This window comes from Ammospiza nelsoni, chromosome 23 (assembly GCF_027579445.1).
Source record: "Ammospiza nelsoni isolate bAmmNel1 chromosome 23, bAmmNel1.pri, whole genome shotgun sequence".
Taxonomy (NCBI): domain Eukaryota; kingdom Metazoa; phylum Chordata; class Aves; order Passeriformes; family Passerellidae; genus Ammospiza; species Ammospiza nelsoni.
The window spans coordinates 191,831-217,487 of NC_080655.1; the positions used below are offsets into that span (position 1 = coordinate 191,831).

At 40.8% G+C, this 25,657-nt stretch overlaps 1 protein-coding gene across 1 annotated transcript in view; it reads right to left on the bottom strand.

Annotated features, from left to right (window-relative positions):
• The window catches only part of LOC132083207 (membrane-associated guanylate kinase, WW and PDZ domain-containing protein 3), a 54,622-nt gene that overhangs the window by 17,723 nt on the left and 11,242 nt on the right, over positions 1 to 25,657 (bottom strand). Inside the window, exons 2-9 of the mRNA XM_059487808.1 lie at positions 9,974 to 10,090; positions 8,442 to 8,561; positions 6,847 to 7,056; positions 5,389 to 5,563; positions 4,533 to 4,612; positions 3,045 to 3,102; positions 1,918 to 2,012; positions 1,155 to 1,343 (exon numbers count right to left, since the gene is read on the bottom strand). Of these exons, the coding sequence (XP_059343791.1) occupies positions 1,155 to 1,343; positions 1,918 to 2,012; positions 3,045 to 3,102; positions 4,533 to 4,612; positions 5,389 to 5,563; positions 6,847 to 7,056; positions 8,442 to 8,561; positions 9,974 to 10,090 (1,044 nt within the window). The remainder of the gene's footprint in view (positions 1 to 1,154; positions 1,344 to 1,917; positions 2,013 to 3,044; positions 3,103 to 4,532; positions 4,613 to 5,388; positions 5,564 to 6,846; positions 7,057 to 8,441; positions 8,562 to 9,973; positions 10,091 to 25,657) is intronic.

Below are 25,657 nucleotides of genomic sequence, written 5' to 3' on the forward strand. Positions count from 1 at the left end.
CAGCAGATTTAAAAAATGATACTGTACAGCCACAGGAGATGAAGCAGAGCACGCACACTACAGCAAGCAGATGTCTTCTACTTTAATTTATATTGCAGAGCATCCTAAACCCAATGCAGAATAAATCAGATTTTTTTGGCCTCGTGTTTATTTTAGGTCTGGCTGAACTTTAAGCTAGGATTGAGCACACACACATACTCTTACACTGCTGCCACACGTGGCTAAGAATACATTTTCAAAATGAACTTATGTGGGCTTCAGATCCCAAAACCTTGTTTCATGTTTTCGTAATTTTGATGCGAAACTTTGCATGTGAGGTACAACATGTCCTGCAAACTGTCCTAACCCTTTAATGCCCAGGCATCAGTAAAACAGGATCTCCCTTATTCCATTAATTACAATCAGAATAGCTGCATGTCTTTTCCATTCCAACAGTTCTGCAGGATTGTTTACATTTTTGCAAAGGTGGAAAATGAACCACATACAAACAAGTTCAAGCAATACATCAGCAACAAAACAGGAAATTGTTCCATTTTGTAAGTTAATAGTATTTATCATTCAAAGTATGAGTTCTTTTACTCATTTGCTCAAGAGTAAGTGTTTATGTTATAGGCAAAGAAGCATTTCACCTTTTCTAATACGCAAACCAGAGGTTATGGTAAGGTTACAGGTAACTTAATTACACATGTAATAACCATGAAAAAATGCATAAGTCCTCATGGGTTGTTGATCCCTCTTCTCTCCTCCCTTGTCCAGCTCACACAACTTTGCTTCCTTACTCCTGCTGTTGGCTTTTTGCAGTTTTAATAATCAGTGTCATAGTTTCTGGCAGCAACAAGGCAAAACAGACTAGGATTCAAACACATTATTTTTACTTCGCTTACAGAGAGAGAAAACATTCTATGAATAAACATGAAGATAAGTGTCTTTGGTAAAGCAGAAATACTGAAATCTCCAGAAGTGCCCTTAAAGTCAATTTTTATCTAGAATGCTGCTTCTTTTCCTTTTCAGCCACTGCTCTGCACAGATCTTTCACAAATATGAAAATATTTTATTTAGTGAGGCTGTGTATGGAGTCCTCTAACCTCCTGTGCCTCAAGCTGTGTTCTCCAAAGTACCCCAGGAAATGGAAGTTTACAGAAATAACACTTGACCTGGAGCAATTCTTCCATCTTGCGCAGCGGGTCCATCTTGTAACACATTCTTCACCTGAAGAAACTCGTCAGGCCTGTCCCCTCCGATGATTGTGAATCCAAATCCCATAGTACTTTTTTTCAGGGATGTTCTTATGAGTGCTCCAGTAAGCTGGGATGGATCTCGAGTGAAGAGAGACCTTCCCGGTCCTTTAGAATTATTGAATACAGAGACAGGAGGGCAGTAAGCCAGGGTTAATTCTGGTTTTTAAGGTGTCACAAAGGTTAATGACTTGTCAGCTTCTGAAGCAGTTTTAAAGGATAAACAGACAGGGAAATGCTACACTCATTTTCCAGCTGAATTCAGTGCATGGAAAAGAGTTTTTCTGAACAAATTGCAACAGAGCTGTATGCAAACCTCCCACCTCAAATTCCCAATTTTTGTCCTTGAATACCAAGCTTAAAGTAGATCAAAAGCATAAAAACTCCAGGTGTGGCTTTACCTGCACTTCCAGATGGCTCTTCTAACCCTCCAGATATTCCAAAGCTGTTTATGAGAACCGGCTTCAGAACAACCAAAATTATTTAGAAGCAGTCTTAATGTGTCGGTTCAATTTTAACATGAAAAAATCCTTCAAAAAACCCAAAAGATCTTGGAGGGTAACATTGCAATGGCTAGCAAAAAGACAAGGCTGATGCCTTCATGAATTCCAGAACGGGATTTTTATAAAGCATACTTGCAGATAAAAATATGTGTGACAAAGAACACAATATTCAGTGATACCTGATTTGGAAGGGCCAGCATCAGTCTGTCCTAGCTGTTTTTTCCTTTTGGCTTCCAATACTGGGTTTTCAAACTGAGTTTTCTGGTTAATATGACTGCAGACATACAAAAGGTAGGTCAGGATTTCAACAGAAAACATTGACTCCTTCCCAAAAAAGACAACCCCAAAAAACCACATCTACAAACACTGTTTTTTATTATGTCAGATGAATGCTCTGGAGAAATGAACAAAAAACCTCTCATAACTAATACTGAAAATATGCTCACTCTTCCAGCGGTTTAATTACTTTGAGGCAAATAAAATTTTACTTCCTTTAATCGCCAGGCAGAGTTGTGATAGTTTAGATCTGAGCAAATCTGCTTTTTCTTTTGACCCATCGACCTATACTATTTACAAACTCAGGCATCACCTTTTCCCTAGCAGATGATAGAGAAGTACAGCATAGGAGGGAAAAACCAACGAATTTGAGCATAATTCAAATTTTGCTAAGTGAAAAATGTTTGCTCGTTCTCTGAAGCTACATTTTCAACTGTACCATTTTTCTTCTCCATGGTTAAGGAGAGATTTAATTTCCTCTGGCCTGAAGGAGATTCAAAAGAGCTCCTGCAGCAGTTTGGTGGTTATTGACTTGGCGTTTTGAAGACAGCAATGATCTACAAGTTATTTTTACTCTTTTGAAGTTATCAGGTGCCACTCTTAAGTCAAGTGACTCTGTTTTTGTTAGGCTAAGAAAAATGATATGAGCTCATTTCCATCTATAAATTATTTTGGTTGCAAATTGCTTTCTTTCCCCAAATGAAAAACAGTCCTTAAGTCTTTAAGGTCACACTGTGGATTTTCCCTCATGCCCATGCTACCAGAAGTTTGTGCCATGAGTTTGCAACCCAAGAACTGGTTTTCCTGGATATATTTAATAGTTTCACAGAATGTCTTGGACTGGAAGGAACCTTAAAGCACATCCAGCAGTTCCACCCCCTGCCACGAGTATGGATACTAGACCAGATTGCTCCTAGCCCTGTCCAACCTGGCCTTTCACTGCATTACAATCTCTACTTACTGGGGATCAAGGACTTCAGAGTTTCATGCTCAATTTTTTATGTATGCCAAATCAATAATTAGCACTTACTCAACGTAATATGTCCCATATTGAGGGTCTTCTATTTTCTCCCATCCATAAGGAAGTTCTGCAATCAGAAAGACCGTATTTTCCATTACAGGGGAAAACTGTCCACAAATATCAGAGTTTTCATTAAAGAACACCTAGACTCATGAAAAATATGAGGAAAATTCAGGTCTCGTTTTCTTCCCGGATGAAAGGTAAAAGCCTGTTCCAGGGAATCTGAAGCCCTGCAACTCTTACTCCTTCTTGCACAATGATGAGCCTTGTATTCAATGAAATCACACAACTTAAAACATATAATAAACTTAAAGACCTGTCTGTACTGAAAATTACATGCAAAAGGCTCCTTTTTATGGCAAATTCAGCATCTGGTAAGAGGGTGCCAGCAGCTCATGACTGACTGAAGGTAATAAGCAGTTACCACAGAGGTCAGCTTATCAAGTTTATTGTTCTAGTTATCTTGACCATGGAAATTTAAATCCTAGAATAATGAATATAGTCAGCCAGACATTTTAAGGATAAATTTGCCCTGCAATCTTGTTTGAGGCTGTCCTAAGTTTGACAATAACAGGAATTTCCCTAGCACATGACAGCACGTTACCAATTACTAATAGCAGTATTGCTCCACAGGGTCTGACTAAAGACCCAATGGGTCCATGAATTTAAATATTGTTCATTTGGATATCCTGCATCTCTGTTTAAAGAGCTGCATGTACGTTTAATAAGCAGCAGTATGCAGCCATTGCTCCAGCTGGCTTCATTATGGATACATGGCTGTTAGGCTGGGCAATTTTGGAGGATGACACGTCATTCTGAGCCTGCTTCAGCTTTTGGAACATGTCAGGCATTTGCTGAAGATAGAGCTACCGACAGAGCTACTAGCTACTGAAACTCTTTCCTAGCAGACTAAATTGCCCACCTGTGTAGGAAATGGTTGCAGAAATTGCCTGGAGGCTACTCACCTGGAAGTCTTGAAGGAATTTAAATCAATCAGTCAGATTGCTCCCTTAGCTTCTGCATTCAAATACTATGTCATATGCAATAGTTATCATCAGCAATATGTATTTTGCCACACCTTCTTTGTTATTCCTATATTCTGTTACTTATGGACCTTCTTCTGCCATATTCCTCCTATACAACTGTTTCCAGTGAGATCATCACTCACGTGCAGCTTTCTCCTTAAGAATGACACTGGAACAAAACATCTCATATTCCGCTCAGGAATGTAGATACACCTTTTGTTTGGCCAGATTCTACTATTTCAGGGAAAATACACCAGCAAGTGTTAGAGGCACAGATCCTCCTCCCAGCCCCCCCAGTCCTATGTAAATTCCTACTGCCACCAAACAGGTGACACTCAGCACTATGCTGCCAGCTCCAGAGTCACATCTACCCAGGAGAAGCTTCTTCCACAGAAGTAATGGACTGCATCCAGTTGGAATAAACTCATACATTTATCAGTGACAGGTGGCAAATGCATTCTGAACATCTCACCTCCATCTTCACAATCTTCAGGAGCTTTGGCCTTCTTACAGAGTCGGGGATCAAGCCATGTCGTTGTCTTGGTGTTGTGACTGTAGAGCAGAACACATGCCAGTAAGAGAATTCTCTCACACTGAAGAAACTTTCCTTCAAGTATTTACTATTGTAGGAAAATGTAGACTTTAGATAATACAACCTTTATTTGTGCCTCAATCACATCACAAAATGCTAAAAAGAAAAGGAACCAGCACACTGGAGACTCTCCAGGGCACACAGGAAGTGTTAGAGGCAGAGATCCTCCCCCCAGCCCCCCAAAAGCTCATATGGGAACAACAGCTGTTTCTACCTGATAGGAAAAAAAAATGTCTAGCCTCCTCATATGCTAAACTCTCAGGAAGGTTTCTGTTTCATTTTTGCCTTAGAACTCATAAATGAGGCAGTTTTACATGTGCACACAAAAGCTACTTTCCTACCCTGGGCTTTCATCTGGGCTATTTGTATTTTGAAACATCCATTCCCAGTCAAGGAACACAAGCAGAGAAGAGAAGCTAAACAAGGTCTCAAATTTCAGGGAAATTTGACATAGAGAAGGTTTCCATGTCATGTGTCACTTAGCAATACTCAGCCAGCTCTGTATTTGTGAGATACAAAACTTAGAAAAAACAAACTGACTTTGCAGGCGGAACCATAAGGTCTTCCTGCACAATGGGAATTGTACCGAGCATTCAACGAGTAAGGAGTGTAACAGTAGGAAAATAGTAAATTTCATAAAGAAACAGAAGCAGCATGAGAAGAAGAGAGTGAAAGAGCAAGCTTTCCAGACTGCAGCCACCAGCATTTTTCTCCTCCAAGGAGTTGAGTTACTCACTCAATGAAGTAGATCATGCCAGTATCCGTGTAGGCCATTTCCCAGTTCTTGGGTAGTGGTTCCAGGGTCTCATCCCTTGACAAATAATTTCTGAAGTCCATGTTGCTGCTTGTCTGATTGTAGCTGGGAACAGGTTTCATCCAGTCAGGAGAATCTGAATATTTTTCTTTGTTTTCTGCAGTTGTTCAGGGAAAGTGTTTGTCAGATGCTTATGTTGTTTCTCACAAAGAACCACCCTCTTAATCTGGCTACGAGTGGATGTCAAACATGTCTCTCTATGTGATGTGCATTTTTTCACGTTTTTTTTCAGCTGTGAACTTCGAAAAGCTGACATGAAAACACTGAACTCTGCTCTTCCCCTGCCAAACAGAATTAACCTTGTATTATGTGCCTGAACCTACTCTGAAAAATCAACACTGGCAGAAATCCAAGTTGACTATGTTCTGTTGACTTTTCTACAGAGAGAACAGTGTTTGTAATGCCATAAAACAATCAAAAAATCCTACTAATATTCCTCAAAGAATCAGAAGGAAATGTAGAGAAGACCCAAACTGCCAGTAAAATAAACAACACCTTGCTACAAGCCACAACTAGAAAAAAGATCCCAAAAATTCCGGCAGGAAACTTTAAATAGAAGTCTCTATCCTTCAGAACTGAGGTTATGCTTGATACCCTCTGTGACATGACAATGTCCACGACCTTCACCCAACCACCAGCCTGACCATTGGCCCCTCTGTGGTGTTGCCAGCCCTGAAGATGACAAGACTAGGTCAGGTCTGGTCAGTGTAACACTGTCCTAAACAGTCACACACAGGATCAACTGCAAATGCAATGTGACAGTTCCTCTCCACCATCAATTCTCCCCCCTCCAGATGAGTAACCATGGCAGCAAAAGGAAAAGGGCATCTTGCCAATCCCAGAAAGGTCCTGCTGGACACCACTCCAGTCTCAACATGCTTGGCCTTGTTTCTCACTACAAGCTCCCCCTTGGGTGATTTCAGGTTGTATGACAGTTCCCCTGGGCAAAATCTGAAAATTTTACAGTATGAGCCAATGTTGCCCCTTCAACCAATCACTGCCTTAAAATTTCCTGTGTACAAGTTCAGTGATTGCCTCAAAATTCAACAGTAACATTTTCAGGGTATGAATTCTACGCTGTGAAGGACTCTGTTATTTCAAGAGTGGACAAATTTTTCCTTCCTGCTCGTGTAACTGGCCCTGGTCCATATCCAGCACCACATGTTCTGGACCAGCAGTGCATTTTATGATGCAACTGCACATCTGGCTGGGAGAACAGCTGGTTTTTTTTAAAAGGTCATCTCAAAATCAAATAGAAGCACCAGTCTGAACAGAAACTGCCTTCATACTTCACCTAAACTAAGGAAGCACAAATGTTTTTTGTATAGTCCTTATCCATTCATACAATACTCCAGGGAATTTCTCCCCTTGTCAACCAACCTATCCCTCCACTGCCATTAACTGCTTCCTTTTCTTCCTCTTCCTCCTCCTCAGGGAGAGAACTTTCCATTCTTTGCATTTTGCTGACGGATGTGGTTCTTTTCCTCTGCGATTCAGTATCAAAATCATTGTCAAAAAGAACTTGATCCACTGGATCAGGCTGAAAGGGGCTGGGCTCTGCTGGAGGCTTTGGAGTACCATAAAAATTACCTGAAAATGAGACAGAAATCAGGAGCACTGAAGCACAGATACTGCTGAAGGCACTAGCAGTGGCTGTTACCAGTTTAGTGCCCATGCAAATGTATTTTGGTGACATTTTAAAGCCTCAAAGAAGACATCAGCACTACCAAAACCCAATCAACAGTCAAAGCCTATTTATTCATACACTGACTTCTTGCTAAGGCAGCACTAATTGTCAGAAAACAAGAGGTTATCTGAAAACTTTTATCCTGCTACAAATTTTCTAAAGAAATAGATGGATTCAGAGCAACAGAAATATTGAAGTCAAAAAGCAAATTACTTTTACGCAGACACAAGGCATTTGTTTCCATAAAACCAGTTAACAAGTAATTGATTTTTAACACTTGCAATTTTCTACTGACAATATACTTGCAAAACAAAGATGTTGATATGGCTTCATATCAATATTTTCAAATCAATAGGCTGATATTTTTACTTCAGAAAAAAGAACAAATTTTTCCTTCAATATTTTAATCTGAAGTACAAAGGAATCATCTGCTGTTTTCTGGAAAAGAATTTCAGCAATTGACCTCTCTCCTGACTGCTCATATGATTTTTATTAGGGAATTGAGCACAAAGCAAGGAAGCTTCCCAGAATTCCTGCTGGAGTAACTTTTAGTGCCTGGATACGGTTTTGACCATGGAAATACATATACAAAAAAACCCTTCTGCAAATATCAAGCAAGGGCAAGGCTCAGAGAGGGGACAGTCAGATAAAGTGCAGCTCAGGGATAAAGAAAAAAACCTACTAGTTTAGCCTAAATTTGCTTACTAGATTTCCACAGACTGGACAATATTAACAGATAGTGTGGGATAAGGAAAACAAGAGGCACAGAGCCTTTCACGAGATTGATCACCATCTCCATTACAATGTTTTTCCTCAACACATTTAACAACCCCAACTTTCCTACAATCTGGTCTAGTGCTGTTCAACTTTTCATTGAAAAATGCTTTAGTTTCTCTGCTGGGTCAGAATTTCTCTTGCCATTTGTCTTTTTGATGCACACCTGAGAGAAGAACATGGCTCCGTTCTCTGAGGTGTACACAAAATTTACTAAATTCTCTTGAATTTGTACCAGGCACAAACAAACCCTTTCAGAATGCTTCCCGAAAATGCAACAGTGAAAATAATCTGGCGGGATTAAGAGCAGTTGAAAGGACAATCTGCAGATTATTAGAAAGCTTTAAACCAAGATTGCTCCTCCTCTTCACCGTAATCCAAAAACAGACTAACTATTGTCTCTCTACTACTGTCATGACCATCAAGTGAGCAGGAAAGCTGGTACCACAAGGAGCTACACCTGGACACAAGTATTGGGTCCTTATTCCCATTCCATTAAACATCACTGACATACCATCATATGTTCCACTTTCTAGTAAGGCTCCACTTTCTTCCAATGCTTTAAACTGCTCAACAGGAATGAAATTATAGTCTACCCCAGGGACTTCCCCATCTCTGGGAGCCCTTGTAGTGCCTGCAAAGACAGAGAAAACACTCTTGTAAGACACATAAATGCTGCTTGTTACCAAATGCTGCCTGCTGTACAGGTCAGTAAAAACAATGTATTTTCAAATCTTTATACAAATATTATGTCACTTCAGTAAGAGTTAAAACGACTCTTGGTAAGCAAGTGAACAATAACATATAAAAACTGAGACAGTAAATTATACAGGAACGACACTTCTGGTATTGGGGGAGGAGGAGAGAAGCAGCTCGGTGAGGTGGCAATTAATAGAGAATTCTTTCTCATGGTCAGTGAACCAAAAACAACTTTTGTGGCAGCTGACAACACGCAATCTCAGTCTGGGTTATTTTATTTTAACCCAGCTGTAAGGGTGCTGCATCTTTCCCTATTTCCACCAGCACCAACTCTCTAATTTGCAATGAGGTCATCATAACTAAGCACATTTGATTTTTGGGCCACCAAATCCATAACTCAGCACAGACTTTATTTTTTAACCTATGATTCAAAGTATAATTCAGCCACACTCCAACCCCTGGCCAAAGGTAAACTTTATCAGTAAACTGCTGTGTTAATGCAGAGGTTCTCAGTGTTTTGTCTATAAAAACAAGCTTCCCATAGTTATAACAGCTTAATTAAAGCTCTCCTGAAAGAACTTCACTGATTCATTACAATTCATTACTGCCTACAACCTAATAGCATTTTAAAAGCATGTATCATTTTTTTCAGGCAGCAGCACGAACAAGGGCTAGTAAATAAAAGCTAGTAATAATGAAATGCAGTTTAAGAAAGCCACTAACTCTCAGGTGTGCTCAGAGAGAAGAGAGTAGAATTCCTGTAGATAAAAAAACTTTACTTGACAAAGTTTTTAGTGTAATGAATATTTAAACAGTCAACGATGAGCTTTTTAATCAGTCTTCTTAGGGTGAGCAAACAATCTGCCTGTACGTTCTGCCACTGTCACCCCTTCTGCACCCAATCCCTCCTCCCACCCTCCTTCCAGCTGCCCTGCTCTGCCAAATGCACTTGACACTCAAGGCCTCAGTTTGCTCTTTGTGAAGAAAAAAACCATAACACATTGACAAAATTCAGGATGTTTTGGCACTGCTTGATCATACTGGGAAAGATTTATTTCTTGTGGTGGCTGGGCCATTCTAACAACTACTGACAAATTTGTGAAGAGCCACACACAGATATTACTGAAACAATCTGAACTTTGAATTCTCAAGTTTTTGCTGGTTTTCAGTCCATACTGGCTGGACCAATTCATGGCAACTTCAGACGTGAAGCTACTGTAGCAAAGCCAGAAGTCTCCACTACAAGGTAAAATCTAAAACAGATTAAGAGAGAAGGTATTTCAAACTCATAAATTATGTGGGAGTTAGCAGGAACAGATGAAATGAGGCTGATCTTTACATACTTACAAGGGATGGTTCTCAAATAGAGATTGTCTCTGATCACTTGCTGAAGTTTGTGGTCTATCGAGCCCTTCTGGAACTGAAGGCTTAGGTAGTGGCGCAAGTCCTTGTTGATGACTTTTCCTTAGAAAGAAAAAGAATAAATTAGAATAATCTGTAAAGCAGGATCTCACAATAAGAACTGTGTTTTACTGCTATAGTAGTTTCAGAAAAAGCACGCAGCTGGAAGAGCTGCTTTGTTTTAAATACAACAACCTTGATGGAAAATATCATTTTGTGCTATCAAATCACAGAATCCCAGAATAGTTTGTGTCAGAAAGGAACCTTAAAGCTCATCTTGTTTCACCCCTTGCCATGGGCAGAGACACCTTCCACTATCCCAGATTGCTCCAAGCCCCATCCAACCTGGCCTTGCATGCTGCCAGAGATGGGGCAGCCACAGCTTCTCCGGGCGCCCTGTGCCAGGGCCTCACCACCGTCACAGGGAAGAATTTCTTCTGGCACTGTGGTTTTCAACAGAGCTGACTAACAACCATTCCCCCTCATCTCCCGAACAAGGCAGCGACAATAGTCTGGAATTGTTTGAAAATCAATATAAAGTATTAAAATACAAGACCTATTATCAAAATTCAAAGTCTCTACAGACAAGAAACTATTTAACTGCATTTTGAAGTAGTTTCCATTCAATTTACACCTACTCACCAGTCACCTGAGTTCAATATTTTGTCACATGGGAACTTGCATTCTTCAAATTATAAAAAGAAAATATTTCCTTCTTAAAAACATTGCATAATAGAAGGGAGTTGGGTTTTTTTACAGTTAGTCCTTTACAATACTTCTGTCAGGTATCATTAGTGAATCTGTCACATCACTGGAGAACCATGGCTCCTTCAGCGCACAAATAACTGAGCTCTTGTATTACTGCCTCATCCTTCAGACAGGAGGGTACAAACCAATCTTTTGTCCCCTGTCAGCCTCCCAGAAAACACAGTAAACAGGGTTCAGTGACCTTGGTAAATTTAAGTTACGCACTACAGCAGAACACTCAGGGCTTTAGGGAAAAAGCTCAACCTTTGTCTCCAAACCTAGAGAAGGAGATGGGCAGCAGCAGATGGATGCTGGTGTAGCACAACAGCAGGGAAAAAGGCTGGAACAGACAACTGCTCCTGTAAAATTACATCACCAACAGGTTATGAAACGCTTAAACCTGCCCCAGAAGCATTTCTGACAGGAGCCTTTGAAGCCTATGAGCTCAGTGTTGTCGAGGAGACCACCTCAAACAGATCACAGACCCCACAGCAGTCCTCATACAAGGCCCAATCACCTACATCTTCAACCAATTACCGTACCTACATACATGTAAAATTTGGAAAAAATCCAAACCATCAAAATCCTCCCACCACTAACCAAGTTTTCCCAACCATGTGTCACTTCTGCAAAGCTGGTTGCGTGTTTTGGTTGTGGCAAGTTTATACCTTCCCTTCCCTTTTAGCCAAAGTGAAGGCATTCCACATCTTGTTCTCAACTCTCAAACATACCCTCAGCAACCACCACTCATCAACAGCAAACTGAATTTCAACCTGCACCCTATTCCCTACAAACAAAACCATGTCACGATGAGTATTTCAAAATAGAACTAAGATTATCTATCAGCCCTTCAGAGAGGTCAGTGATGTCCACAGATTACAAAATCACCTTAAACCCTCATGCAAGGAGAGAATAAGCCCAGCACACCCTCTGAACAAGCAGCACATCCTGTGCTGAACACAAGTCCTGAGCTCCAAATGAAATCAACTTCTCATCTCCTTAAACACCATCATTTATTTAAAAATTACTTCCAAACACATAAAAGGCATTTTGCATTATAAGGACAACACCTCAGCATCATCCTTGTGGCTGTCCAGCAATTACACAAGCAACGGCAATTCCCACTAATGCAGTTCTCCAACCAACCCCTTCCCAGGAACACACTACAACTCCACAGTCCCCACCTCAATTCCCTATTTCACCAGCATGAACTGCTCCTCATAAAATTTTGGATTTGCTTCCTGCAGCATAAGGAGCACAACATGTCGTGGAATATGGAAACAAATGGGGTAATCTCCAGCAAGAAAAGTATTTTCCCGTTGTTACTACAAATTACTTTGCAGACAAGATAGTTCCTCAACATTAAAAAAAATGTTTTGCTGCTAAAATGGGTCCATCCATCTCCTTGTCAAAGCCAGATATGCACTTCAGTAATCCCAGCATATTTCTCTTAGGCAGATCAATACACTTATATTTCACTGAGGCAGATGGATCTGTTCATCAGCTACTTTCAGAGTACTGCACATTGGAAAAACCAGTCAATATGTGAGAATCTGTTCTGGATGTAGAACTACAGACTTTATTTACTCATTGATCTTTCCCTCTTCATGTCTAAAATTTTAAAAGCTTATAAACCCTTTTCAATAAATATCCACTCAGTTTAAAGACAAAATAAAGGCAAGGCTGCTACTAAGGATACACCAATGTTGAGGGATTAATCTTTATATTAAAAGTTTAGAGACTACAGTATATTGTGAGACCAAGATGACTGAATTGAAGACTGACGGGATTGCCTGGCGAAAACAGAAAAAAGTCAAACAAAATAGTGGGCAGAGGAAAAGTTACAGAAATTCACAGAGAGGATGGTGTGCATTAGAAAGCAGAAAAATCAAGCAATTGTAAGGATGCTTTAGGCAACCTCTGGCAAAAGTCAGATTATTTTCCCGCCAGGAGCTGAGCATGCTTCTTTTACATTTTTTCATACAGGCTTTTAGGAAAACCTCATGTATCAGCCTCTCCAAAATGACCTGATAAATGTTGGGTTGGTGTTTGCTGTGCTGCTGAGCTGCTTCTAAAGGATGACACCAGCAACACAGGGACCAGTCAAGAGGAACAATATACTTTATACCACTCAGGTTCTGCCAGATGAACAGGCACAAGCCTCTTGTTTTCAGTTTTAATTTAAATTAACCAAAAAGGACTGATCAGATGAGGATATGCCCACTGGAGTTGGAGGAGGAGAATTAAGTGGCTGCAGAAAAAAAAAAAGGCCCAAGTGCCAGTGCAGCAAAACACAGCATTGTGAATTAGGGAGACAAATTAAGGGGACAAAAGTGGGCTGGGGCTAGGGTTGGTTTCTGGGTCCCAGTGCATGTAGCCAGGGCACACCCAGCCTCTCATCCACCAAAACACAGCCCTCATAGTTCAAGGACCAGGCAGGAGGGAGCTCTCCCGGCCCAGCCCGCAGTGATCTGACGCCACCTCCTGCAGATCCCCTTAATTCCACCCCTAAGTCTCCTCACTCCCCTCCCCCAGGGGAGTTTGAACAGCACAGGGTGAAAATTGGAGATATTACATACTGAGATGCAATTTTGTTTTCTCACTCAGGACATAGCAGAGGAGAAATGTAACCAGAGTATCATCTGGTACATTCAGAGTTCCACACTGTGAACAGAATCCCAAAGTATCCAAGGGCTCCGCTCAGCTGTATGATGTGTTACATAAGCTGTGGCTGCCATAGGCCATTGACTATGAAAATTCCAGTGAAACAGACGTTGAGAGCTATAAAGCAGCTCCATGATTTCACTCACAGTCTAACTAAAATAGGAATTCTCAGGGCTCATCAAGTGGAAAACAGCTACTGTTTAATTAAACTGGGCTGTCAATACACCCACTGAGATTAAGTGATTTTTGATGTGATCAAGCAAAAACCTATTTAAATAAACGTTCAACTCCACAAATCAGGGATGCAGTGCTAGGAAACACAAGCTAGAATCACTGTGTAACACATTAGCTTTATAATATTCCCCAACAACTACTAACATACGATGATTTCACATAAGTTCCAGATCTGAACACGTGCATTCGCTGAGGACAATGAATGATTTCCAAGCACGCAAGAGAATCACTGCATTTATGAAATGTAGAGAGGTTGGAAAGATCCAGTGGTGACGCAGCCGTAAGTACCTGCCATCATTCACCTGAAAGTACTTTACTGTGACCTGGCAAATACACACCTATGCTCTCAACACAAGGAGAAGGTGCGAGGTTCAAATTATTACAATTAATACAGAAAAGAGACTAGATCATTTTGAGAATGTCCAACCCAGTCAGCAGGTGCTTCCCCATTTTGTGGGTTAGAAGCATAGATGGACTCCTGTGCAGAAGCCTGCTTTTTCTTCAGGGAAGGGGGCCCACAGTCCTGGGATTTTTGAGGAGAAAGGCTGAGACTAGCAGCAATGCCGGGCAGCTTGTGTCCCAGGTCACCAAGGGCTCCATGGCATGCTCACACTCAACACCTCCCTGTCTCCCTTCCAGGTAATGAAGGTAGGAACCCGAGCTGGTACTCAGCCTGTGGAAGAGACGAGTTCCCTCCCAAAAGAAAATCCAGGCCACTTTGGGAGGTGAGGTGACAACCATGCCTGAACCAGTGACCCATGAGGGAAAACAGATCTTGGCCCTATTAGTGACTCAGAATAACTTCTGCTCATTCCCTGAAAAACTGCAGCTTCTTCAAAATGCAGGCAAGTTCCTTGTCAGGTGAAGCATTACATTTCAAGGCTCTTCACAGCCACAATAATCCATTAAACCAAACTCATTTACTATCCGAAAGCTGAGAAATATAAGACAGGGTTATACCAAAAGGCTTGTTTAGCCATAGTTTGCTATACACCATCCAATAAATTCCTGGTAATATTGCCTAACTTACAGAAATTATGGTAGAGATAAGCATTACAGTATTAATAAATCATTTACCAGGCTGCTCAAAATACTGACAGGGCATTTACAGTACTAGTGAAAGAAATGAAAACCTGTTTATCCAGATTAAGGAAATAAAGTAACCACAAACTCCATTACAGAATGTACATCCCAGTTGACTTTGGGGATTTTCTTACTTTTGCCAGCAAGAAAATCTCCAGAACCACCAATAACTATGAATTTTGACTTTTTAAGCCTCCAGATTTAGATCACTCATTACTAAAAACTAAGAGGTGTTCAACACCAGCCTTCACAGGATGCCTTCAGATCCTCAGTTGAGGTGGTGACCAATTCAGAGAGACAAAGCTTCTCATTCCACATTCTTGAATATCTCAGGATTCTGTGCTGTTTCCTTGAAATCCTACAGGGTTGTAAAGATTCTCCCAATAAACCTGGCCACTGTAAGTAAACCAGTGGAAAACTAATATAATTGTGTTTGCTCATGAAATTCCATCATTAAAGCACTTCAAATTCTGAAGATAACTAAAATATCCTTTCAAAGGCATGTCACCAAAACGTATTTGAGAAACACAAGAAGGAGTGGCAAATCACATGTTGTTCATTCCAAAATATACTTGGAGCTCAGAGGGACAACATATGAAATGTAAACAGTGGGAGCTTGGACACAATCCTCCTGGATTTTAGTTCTGTCATAGAAAAAGTCACCTGTAACAGAAGGCTCTAGAGTGTGAGTATCTATGGGTGGGTTCCTATCTGCCATGAAAAAAAAAAAAAAATCTAGCTAGAGCTGCCAGTGCCATTCGGGCAGCGTATGAAAATAACACTTGGCACCCAGTTAACACTTGCTATTGTTCACAGATATACCAGAACCACAGAAGCTTGGAAATGAAGAATAAGCCTGAACTGCAGGACAAGGGCCAATGGCTTCCCACTGCCAGAGGGAAGGAATTCCTCCCCATGACGTTGCTGAGGCCTTAGCACAGGTTCGTCAGAGAAGCTGTGGCTGAAAGTGTTCAAGGCTGGGTTAGACTGGGCATGGAGCAACCTGGTCTAGTGGAAGGTGTCCCTGCCTATGTAATGAGACAATCCTTAAGGTCTCTTTCAAATGGAATCATTTTGGGATTTTGTGATCCAGCACTGTGAAACCAAGAGGTTGTTAACCTTTTGCCACCTACCCTGAGCTCATTTCCCTGCCTGCTCCAGCATATGCATGGGCAGGGTGGGGGGACACTCTCCTGCACCCACAGAGGGTAGCTCTGGTCTAAGAACAACCAGCAACAAACAGCTTTTTTTTTTAAACCACCTAAATGCACAAGCACTCAGCTCACATGCCAAAACACATTCTGAGCAGGGAGAGCATCAGCAGAGCTCCGGGCAGATGCCAGCCCCTTCCCTTCCATCTGCTCCTGGGACATGGCCATGCCTCCGCAGGGCATCCCCAGCCAGCACATGGCAGGGCAGGGTCACGCACCACTTTGGAACTAAGGAAAAAGTAGGAAATTGAGATCAGCTGCATTTGGAAACCTGTATGTAGGGCAGCCATACTACTCAGTTACACGGCTCCAGCATAGGTCTCTACTTTCCTTCTCTGTATCTTGTTGCATCTTTAGACATTCTCAGCCTATGCATGACTTCCACAGAAAGGCAGCATTTTAAGTTGGTTTTATGCCCTGCACAGGCAGTAAAAAAACCTGCATAGCCTAATGAATTGCCTACAACCTTAAGGATTTTTAAATGAAAATTCTTTTGAGTTAAGTAGTTAAAACTTTCAGACTCCAGCTTCACACACACCAGTATCAGATATGATTACAGTAATACATCGCATGCACACAAAAATCCATTAACTATGGGAATACAGTTAGGAGAATTACCAGTGACCAGAGTTTACTCTGATAATGCCAAGTATTTTAATGTTCTATTATTAAATGGGAGAACAGCAAGGCTGAAAGGTCTGTGCAGCTGTTTCTGATAGAAGATCAGACACTGAAGGAGATATACACAGAACTCAAGTAATTTAAAATAATGAATGGGCTTCAAATAAATTGCACACATAACCATTTCCTTCAACTTATAGTGGGGAAAAAGAAAAATTCAAAATAACTTTACACAAGGGAAGTTTGACCTTTTTTATTATATATGGAGACTTCCCCTTCATTTGATATTTTCTCGAGAAGTGAAAAAACACTGAACAGATTAACAACATTTTGCCTATTTATAAAGATTTGCTGTATTTTCAAAAATGGGGTAAACTGGCCCATGATTTCCATTTCAAGTCAGATGCATTGACAGGGATGGTAAAGTACAAGAATCCAGATAAACTGCACCCTATGCACCTCTGCCACTGTCAGGTTTGAGACAGAGAAAAGGATTTACAGGGATGCATGGAAAAATCCCTGAGCCCAGCTGGGAGGTTGAAACACCTCACAAAAACCAAATGTGATGCACAAGATCTAATTATGACTCTCAAAGTGACAAAGGGACGTAAAGCACAAAAGGAAACAGGCTTTTGACACCACAACAGAAGATGAATCAAACACACTGAACAGAACGTGGAATTGTTAAGGTTGGAAAAGAACTCTAAGGTCATCAAGTCCAACCATCAACCAGCACCCACTATGTTCACCACTAAACCATGTCCTCAAGTACCACATCCATATGTTTCCTGGAATGCTTTCAGGGATAGTGACTCCACCACTTCCCTGGGCAGCCTGTTCCAAAGCTTTACAACCCTTCCCATGGAAAAAAATGTCCCAACACCTAGTATAAACCCTGGCCTCGGTGTAACTTGAAGCCATTTCCTGATCATGATCTACTCAGACCACCATGCAAGTGATAGAGCTGGTACAGCAACACACTAATGGGTTCAAACATGTTAAAAGGATGTTACAACACTCTAAAAGGTCAAAGTAACAATCAGAACTTGTAATACAAAGACACGTAAAAAAATTAAAATATAAAATTGTTTTAACAATAGCACTTTATTAAAACTCCTTAACTATGCACTCAAGGCCTTGCTCAGTTTTAATCATTGTGCAGCTCAATACATTACAGAGGCTATTCTGGGTAAGTAGTATCTGTTGCTGCAACACTTGCACTGTGAAGCTACAGCCATGAAATAGTAGTCCTCTGTAGCTGCCACAGGTTACAGTAATACATAAATCATTTAGTCTGCTCTTAATTGAAAAGTGGAGCACCAAAACAAAGACAAGTAATCTGGACAATGGAGATGATTTTCTTAGGGCTAACTATGGCTTGTTTTTCCCAATTTATAAATAATCTTCCACTCATTCCCTTAAATTTACAATGTGAGGTTTTAATTTATTCGCACTACAGAAAATGCTTTACTGAGACAGCAAACAAACCCATTTGGTCTGGAAAGCACAATTAACATATCCAACTGAACAAAATGTTACTTGAGTCCCCTGACTGTTCTAATATTAATGCTTCCCTTTGGAAATCTCCAGCTTATGTGCAAATTCAAACTTACTGACATTTAATATTATTCCATGTCACAGTGCAACAAGGGACTGTACACAGCACACCTGTGCAGGTTAACGTGTCATAGTGCTTGGCAGAAACTGCCAATCCTTCTGTCTGTCTAGAGAGTGCAGCATGTTTCAGATGTGATGTATGTCCAACATACCGTATCGCATTGCTTAAGCAGCGTGCATCTATACAGAATGACACACTTCAATAACATCCCCAGAGAAAAATGTCCTTGCAGCTGCTCTGTTACACAAGCCATTTAATCTGCTTGGGACTTGGCACTGCTTTCCCAACAGAAGGGTACATGTCCACATGTCAAGACCTTTTTTGAGTATTCAGATTAGAATAGAATTTACGCAAATCACAGACAGGTTTATTTTTAGCCTACTTTCCATAGGAATCAAGATATGCAATTACACTCTGCATAATGTCTAGGCCCACTAACCTATTTCAGTATGAAGTTTGGCAGGGCAGGAGTCTGACGAAAACACACTATTGACAAAGATGCTGCATGTCTGTTCTCCTTTGAGCAGACAAACCTGTGGGGTGACCATCCACCATGGAAAATGGAAAATGTTCCCAGCAGAGGTGTCCTCTAGCTGTGTCAGGGAGCAGCAGCGGGTGGACTGTCATAGCTGGACCTATAACTAACTTACACAACAGCAAACTGGGCTTTTAAATACCAGCCTCATTCTGAAGATAGCTGCTTTGCACTGCCTGCAAGTGTAACACCTCTTGTAACAGATCATTTCCATACAGGAATGTCACCCAAGGGCATTTTAGTGGCTTCTCAATGCCACTTTCCCATGAGATCTCCCCTCCCCAAGGTCCCACCACCACAGAGCCCCCCTGAGCACAACGGTAAAGGAGCAATTCCTGCTCCGACAAACGAGTCATTATGCAACCTTTATAAAGGAATTAGAGCTTCCTGAAAACGGCTTTTCAAGGAGCCTGGGAAATCCCAGCACTGCTGCAGGAAGGGCTGCAGCATTCCCAAGGGACAGCTGATGCTTAAGGCTGCAGATTGCACTGCTGTGACTCACCACACTCTGCAGGACTCTCAGGAACCTGGAATCACCAAGATCTACATGCCAGGGCAGCACTCCTCTGATCAAACCCATAGAAGTGCTGTGTCGCAGCAGTATTGATTAGAGACATCTCACAGTTTAATTGGAAAACAATCCCCCACAGTGCTCACTGCACAACACAGGCAGTCAGTGAAATCACTGGAAGTCCAGATGTGTACCAGCCATGACTAATGTCAGTGCCTGACTCACACAGTTCACACGGCAATTCTACACCTAGGGATGCTTTACTCAGTCTGCTGTAACACCCAAGGGCCAGGGGCACACCAGTGTGCAGCAAGCATCCCACAAAGTGCAGAGACACTGATCCATGCTGATCTATCACATCCATGAATCCCTCTGGTGTCACTGCATGAACTCCAACTCTATTATAACCCAATTTTCCAGGGAAGCCTCTGTTTACAATCTTTATCACAGGCAGTTGTTTAAGTAATCAAGTAAAAGAAGAACCATTTCCCTACATATTCAGTTAATCATCACATAATATTAAAAAGTAAAGGAATTTCTCTTTCTGCTTGCACAAGATAGCCTATTATTTCATCACTATTCATTTAATAAGACTTATTTTTAGTTATGGAACCCAGGATTTTCAATTAACTATGAAAGAGTGCTTTCTCCAAGGAGTACACATGTGAGGAGCTGGATGCCAGCAATAGAGGAATTGCTCAGCCGCTGAGATACAGCTGTTTTCTAGTGAAGTACAAGCATGCTGGACTTGCCCAGGCAGTGCTGGCACATCCTATCACAGCCCTTTCCTGCAGGAACACAGGTCACAGCAGCCAATCTGGCACAAATACACCAGAGGTGCTGACTGATGAGCTCCAAAGCATGTCTAGGAGTGGTACAGGATCCTACTGACAGCCACGGCTCGTTCAAAGAGCTGCCAGAGGTGCTCAACCTCACTATTTGGCACAGTCATTGGAATTTCTAACAAACCCAGACAGCTGACGGCGACAGACTTCTTCTCATTACTGATGCAGCATTTAACCTGAAAAACCCATGCACTTCCCCATCACCAGTTTGCAGGAAAATATGACTAAAACCAGTTCTAAAATCAGCTTGGCTGACCTTGGTGTGACTTACCAAAATACAGTCAGCTCTTCAGGAACACAGGTGGTTGAACTGATGCTGCCAATGTTTAATGTTCAGAAATTTCTTCTTTGTTTTTCCCTAAATTAATATTATTATTTCCGCATGCTGTGTTTACTGTTTTACGTATGCCTCTGCCTGCCAAAGAATTGTTAACTAATCACCATGACATTCATTTTGTTAGCACACAGCTGGGTACTTGGTCTTGCAACATCTGTTTCTCAGCATTTCTTTTTCTTATCTATCCGTAGTTAGCAACAGAAGCGTCTCAACGGAAGATGTCAGTATGTGGAAAAAGAAGCTGGTAACCAACAGCTATTAAAACATAAACCTTCATATTAATAACCAAATCACAGAATCATAGAATATCCTGAGCTGGAAGCGACCAACAAGATTGTGAAGTCCAACTCCTGGCCATGCACACAACCACTCCAATATAACAGCAATACGATGATCTCTTTTCAAGAAATACTTCTGCAATAAAGTGTTCGGACCACCTGCATTCAAGAGATTGACAGATTAAAAATGGGCAAATAACCTATTCATTAAAAGGATAAATTTGATTTTCATAATCGGAATTTACTGAACATTAAAAGAAGACTTGCTCTTCAGTGGTCAGTTGTATAACAGATTCAGTTCTAGCTGGCATGTGTAAGTACTTCCTCACCTATGGAGAGGTCATTCCACACAGGGAACACCACAGCTGTATTTCCAATTATCTGTAACTTCAGAGCAAACTTCTTCCACCACTCTATACAATAAACTAGAACTACTCAAAGCAGAGAAAAAGAACACGGGCAACAAATCCACAGTAACTTCATTTTCATGCTATGATTTCCAGCACAAGCCATGTACAAACACACTTCAAAAACCTAAACCATCTGATTTTAGAAAATCCTATAGGGCCATGGCTGTAGTCAGGGCACAGTCACTTTGGCCAGCTTCAAAGATACCTACTAGCCATTCTCCAAGTACAATAAATGACAAAAAAACCCACATTTCAGCAGTGAACAAGAATCAAAGTCTAGAGAACAGGGCAGCAAACAACTGCTCCCCGGCAGACATCTGCAACAACTGATATGCCATTAAATCTGGCTGGCTGATATGCCATTAAATTCAGTGATTAACTTGCACCAGTTGTGTTATTTCAATTAAGAATGCCCAGGGAACTGCTGGAGTCGCCATCCCTGGAGGTTTTTAAAAAACATATTGATTGAGGACATGGCTTTGTGGTGCTGGTTGATGGCTGGACTTGGTGACCTTAAAGGTCTTTTCCAACCTTAACAATTCTGCAATTCTATAACTTAATGTTTGCGCAGCCATGTTTGGCACAAGGTGAATGTTGTAAGCAAAATAATAATGCTGTCTAGGTCATGAGACAGAAAGAGTCCTCAGTTACAATAACAGAAGTTTCAATGCATTCAGAGTGCAGTGCATTCCACTAGGGAAACTCGCCAATCAGCATCTGTATGGAGCTGTTTCCAAAGGCTGGAGTCATTTGTATTTGCTTAGAGAGCTCACTAAATTAAAGACTGACACAAAAATGGAATCCTTGAAAGAAAGCACTTCAAATAAAGAGACAGCTTTGAAGGCAAAGCTAATTCCAATTTCTGTTCGCAATTCACAATTAACCAGACGACAGTTATGGCTGTGCAACCCAACAGGAATTAACAGCACAGAGCTTGTTCCTGTATTTATTGCATCATTCCTTTACTATCATCCTTGTCTGACCATACAGGATCTGCAGTATTCAATCTGAAATGCTCCATGATCACTAGAGCACAGAGTTTGTTACCCTCAGTAGATGGCTTTTTTTAAAACACTCCCTTTTCTCCTCACTTCCAGGACACACATGAACCTGAAGGTAGAGTTTTAAAAGGTTATATTTTTATCTGAATACCAGTATATGTTATATATCAATTGACCAATGTAATAAAACATTGAGCTAGGTGATGAAAACCCATGCTGCACCTACAAGCATAAGAATTACATTGGACAAATCTGACAGCAGGCACCTGTCCTAACCACATTAATCATTTCACAAAACTGCAACTGGAATGTAGTCAAGACCCTTCCCAATTTTACTCTTCATATTGAGTCAGAATTAGTCAGCAATTACATAGCAAGCACTTGATTGTTACTAAATAAATCCATTTAAATTCCCAAATTCATTGTTCAGTCCCCATTGGCAGATCTACAGCAACAGCAAAGAAAAGGAAACAGACATCTTGCTGTTCAAATAAATCATGGGATGAAATAGAGATTAGCTTGTCTTTACCTGCCAGTTTAAATTCTTATTAAGAGACTTAACGAGGCTTTCCCAGAGGCCCTGTCAGAGCAATCAGGTGCAGCCAAGGCTGTGCTGTGTGTGCAGCACATCCTCACCCACCCAGTACAGGGCACCTGGAAGATTTATGGTACCAGAAGCGTCTGACTGGAGAGGGCCAACTGCATCATTTGTTACTCTAAAAAATAACAGTGCAAGTCCAGCATGCAGGTTAAGAATAGTCTTTGCATGCAGGTTAAGAATAGTCTTTGCACAGCAAAATTCCAAATATGCTCTGCTTCTTAACATAATTTGCCACAGCACTGAGGTCCAGCTAAGTTTGCAGGCAAATTTTCTGTGTTTGAACCAGATGCTCATTGTTACCTTAAAAAGCAGATTTTATTTTTATCTATGCTTATTCATTAAATAAGAAAAGCCTAGCACTTTGCATTTAGAATTTGAGAAAAGCCTTGCATTCAGCATTTAAAACTTAGACTGCCAAGAAAAAACGAATGCTGAATTTTTTCAGCACTCAGATCTTTCAGATCGCTGCAGTCTGAAGTGAGCACCCAATTCTGGTGTCCCAATTTCAAAATCTTTAGATAACACCAGGTTCTGTCAAAGAACTGGATGTTTTTTTGAAAACACTGTTTCTGTCTTTGCTGTTTCCTTAATATCCAACATCTTTGCTGCCCCACACCAGGAAGAGCAGCAGACCTCTTAAGAACATAGTTCAAATAGAAAAAAAAAAATCTATTTGCCAAAAGGCAATAAATAAGGATTTCAAACAAATTTCCTGCCACCCAAAGGTAATTCAATAAAGCATAAAGTGACTCCAGTCCTTTTTCTTTTTGCTGCATTTCACCCACTGTAAGAAACAGCTCACAGATAGAACTTCCTCGTGTAAAAGCTTTTTTACTATTCCTACAGCAGGGCACTTCACATTACAGATCGGGTTTTGATGCCTGAATGGAAGAATACCCTATTTTTAGTAGGCTTTTCACTGAGAGAACAATTGGTAGTTCTGAATACTTTCCAACTTCCCTGTGGACACACTACCCGCACTTGTGTACAAATACAGACTGATGAAAAGGTTAATGAATACCCCGAAGTTCCCATCCTCCACTGCCCCCGACTGGCTGCCAATGTCTGATAAAAATAACTCCATTTTAAGCAGTATCCAACACCACATTTTAAATAGAGGCTCACCTACACAATAGTTTTCATGCTCCCTCATTTCAGGTTCCCTCCCTCTGAAAAGGCCAGAGAAAGTAAATAACCTCCTGCTTCGTACCAGACACACCTGTCTTGCCTGTATTTTGTTACGGAATTTGTGGTAAGATCTGACTGTGTCAAAATCTATTAAAGCCATGCAAATCACAGCACAGTAACAGAGTTTTCCAGTCTCCATAGAGTTCCAATTCTCAGTATTTCAGATAAGGAATTGCTGGAGTAACACAAATGCTTCCAATGCTTCTTTATGAGGCAAGTACCAGCTCCAGTGTCAGACAGCTAACAGCTGGAAATGAAGAGCTGTGCAAATAAGTTTAAAAAAATGTGCTAAGAACACTGTTTCAACAATAAAAATACCTCTGATTTAGAAAAAGTTGTAGCTTCAGGTTCAAACCACAACTTGAGTTTAAATGAACTCAGGGCAGACTCTGAACCCACCAGATCTGACCAGCACCCACCAACAGGGAGACACCAAAAGCCAACCAGAGCCATGGCCACAGGGCATCTCACCTGCTGTCTGGGCGGAAAGTTCAAGGTTATTTCCAACTCAAGACACCCAAACCTGCATGTCAGCTTACAGGTGATGTTATTTCTTCACTCTTGTTGGCACTACGCAGGGGCCCTGGGGCACAAAACAAGTTGTCACCATGTTCTCAAGCACCTCCTGTGAGCTATTTACTATGGTAGAAAGATAACATGAAAAATTCAAATTAGTAAGGCCATTCAGCCACCCAAACTAAGTCATAGTGAAGCGTTCCCAGTGTGGTACCTTATGGCTGAGCCAACATATGTAACTTTTCTCCTAAGTTCCTCAATTCCATATTGATAAAGTGACAGGAGATTTAAGAGATTTATGCTATAAACCTAAACTTCATTTTGAATCTGGACACTTTAAAGAGGCTAAAAGACATCCTTGGCTGTGGAGGACCCACATATTCTGAAACATTTTGCAGAACAGAAAAATATACCACACAGTACAGTGTAAATAACACTCACTTCACTGCATTTATTTGCTGTTCTGATGAACATTAAGAGGCCCACTCTAATTAATTCCTTTAGGTGCTAGCAGCTTCTCCTAATGAGCATTAAAGTTTTCCAGCATCTCTACCTTCACTACAGAAAAGTAATTACTCACTGCTGCTGTACAGAGAGGGAAATAAAATCCAAAGGATTAGTTTTTTTTTAGAGTAAGTAACTAGGGCAGAGAGGAAAGCCTGCAAGTTGTGTAGTCTGTAATTCCACAACATGACCAATACTTCAGGCCCTGGATTGAGTAAAACTGTTTTGTTGCTGCCTGTAAATAAACCACTAAATAGAGTTTAATAATAGTACCCAGGTGTGTCAAGGACGTAACTACTTGCCTTTTTCAAAATGTGTAAGAGGACACAGCTCAAGCTATTACCTCAGCTGTTCTGCATGGTTTAACCCCCAGCTGCACACACCCATCCACAGTTCATACCTTATCTAGCAGGGAATACATTTTAAAAATACATTAGTTGTATATATGGCATATTATTGCCATGTGAAACAAAAAGTACATGCATAAGTGGCATCTGAATATGTCAGATCTTAAGTCATAGAATCATCATAGCATAGTCTGGGTTAGAACAATTTTTTAAATATTGTCTTTTTTTTTAACAGGGACCAACACTCGCTATGAAAGAAAAGTTTGACAACAAAATTGCTGTGGTTATGTCATGAGTATTTTTTTAATATGACAAATACAATTTATTGAAGTTCACATTCCAAACATCATCTTCCAAGGAAGCACTGACAACTAGAAGG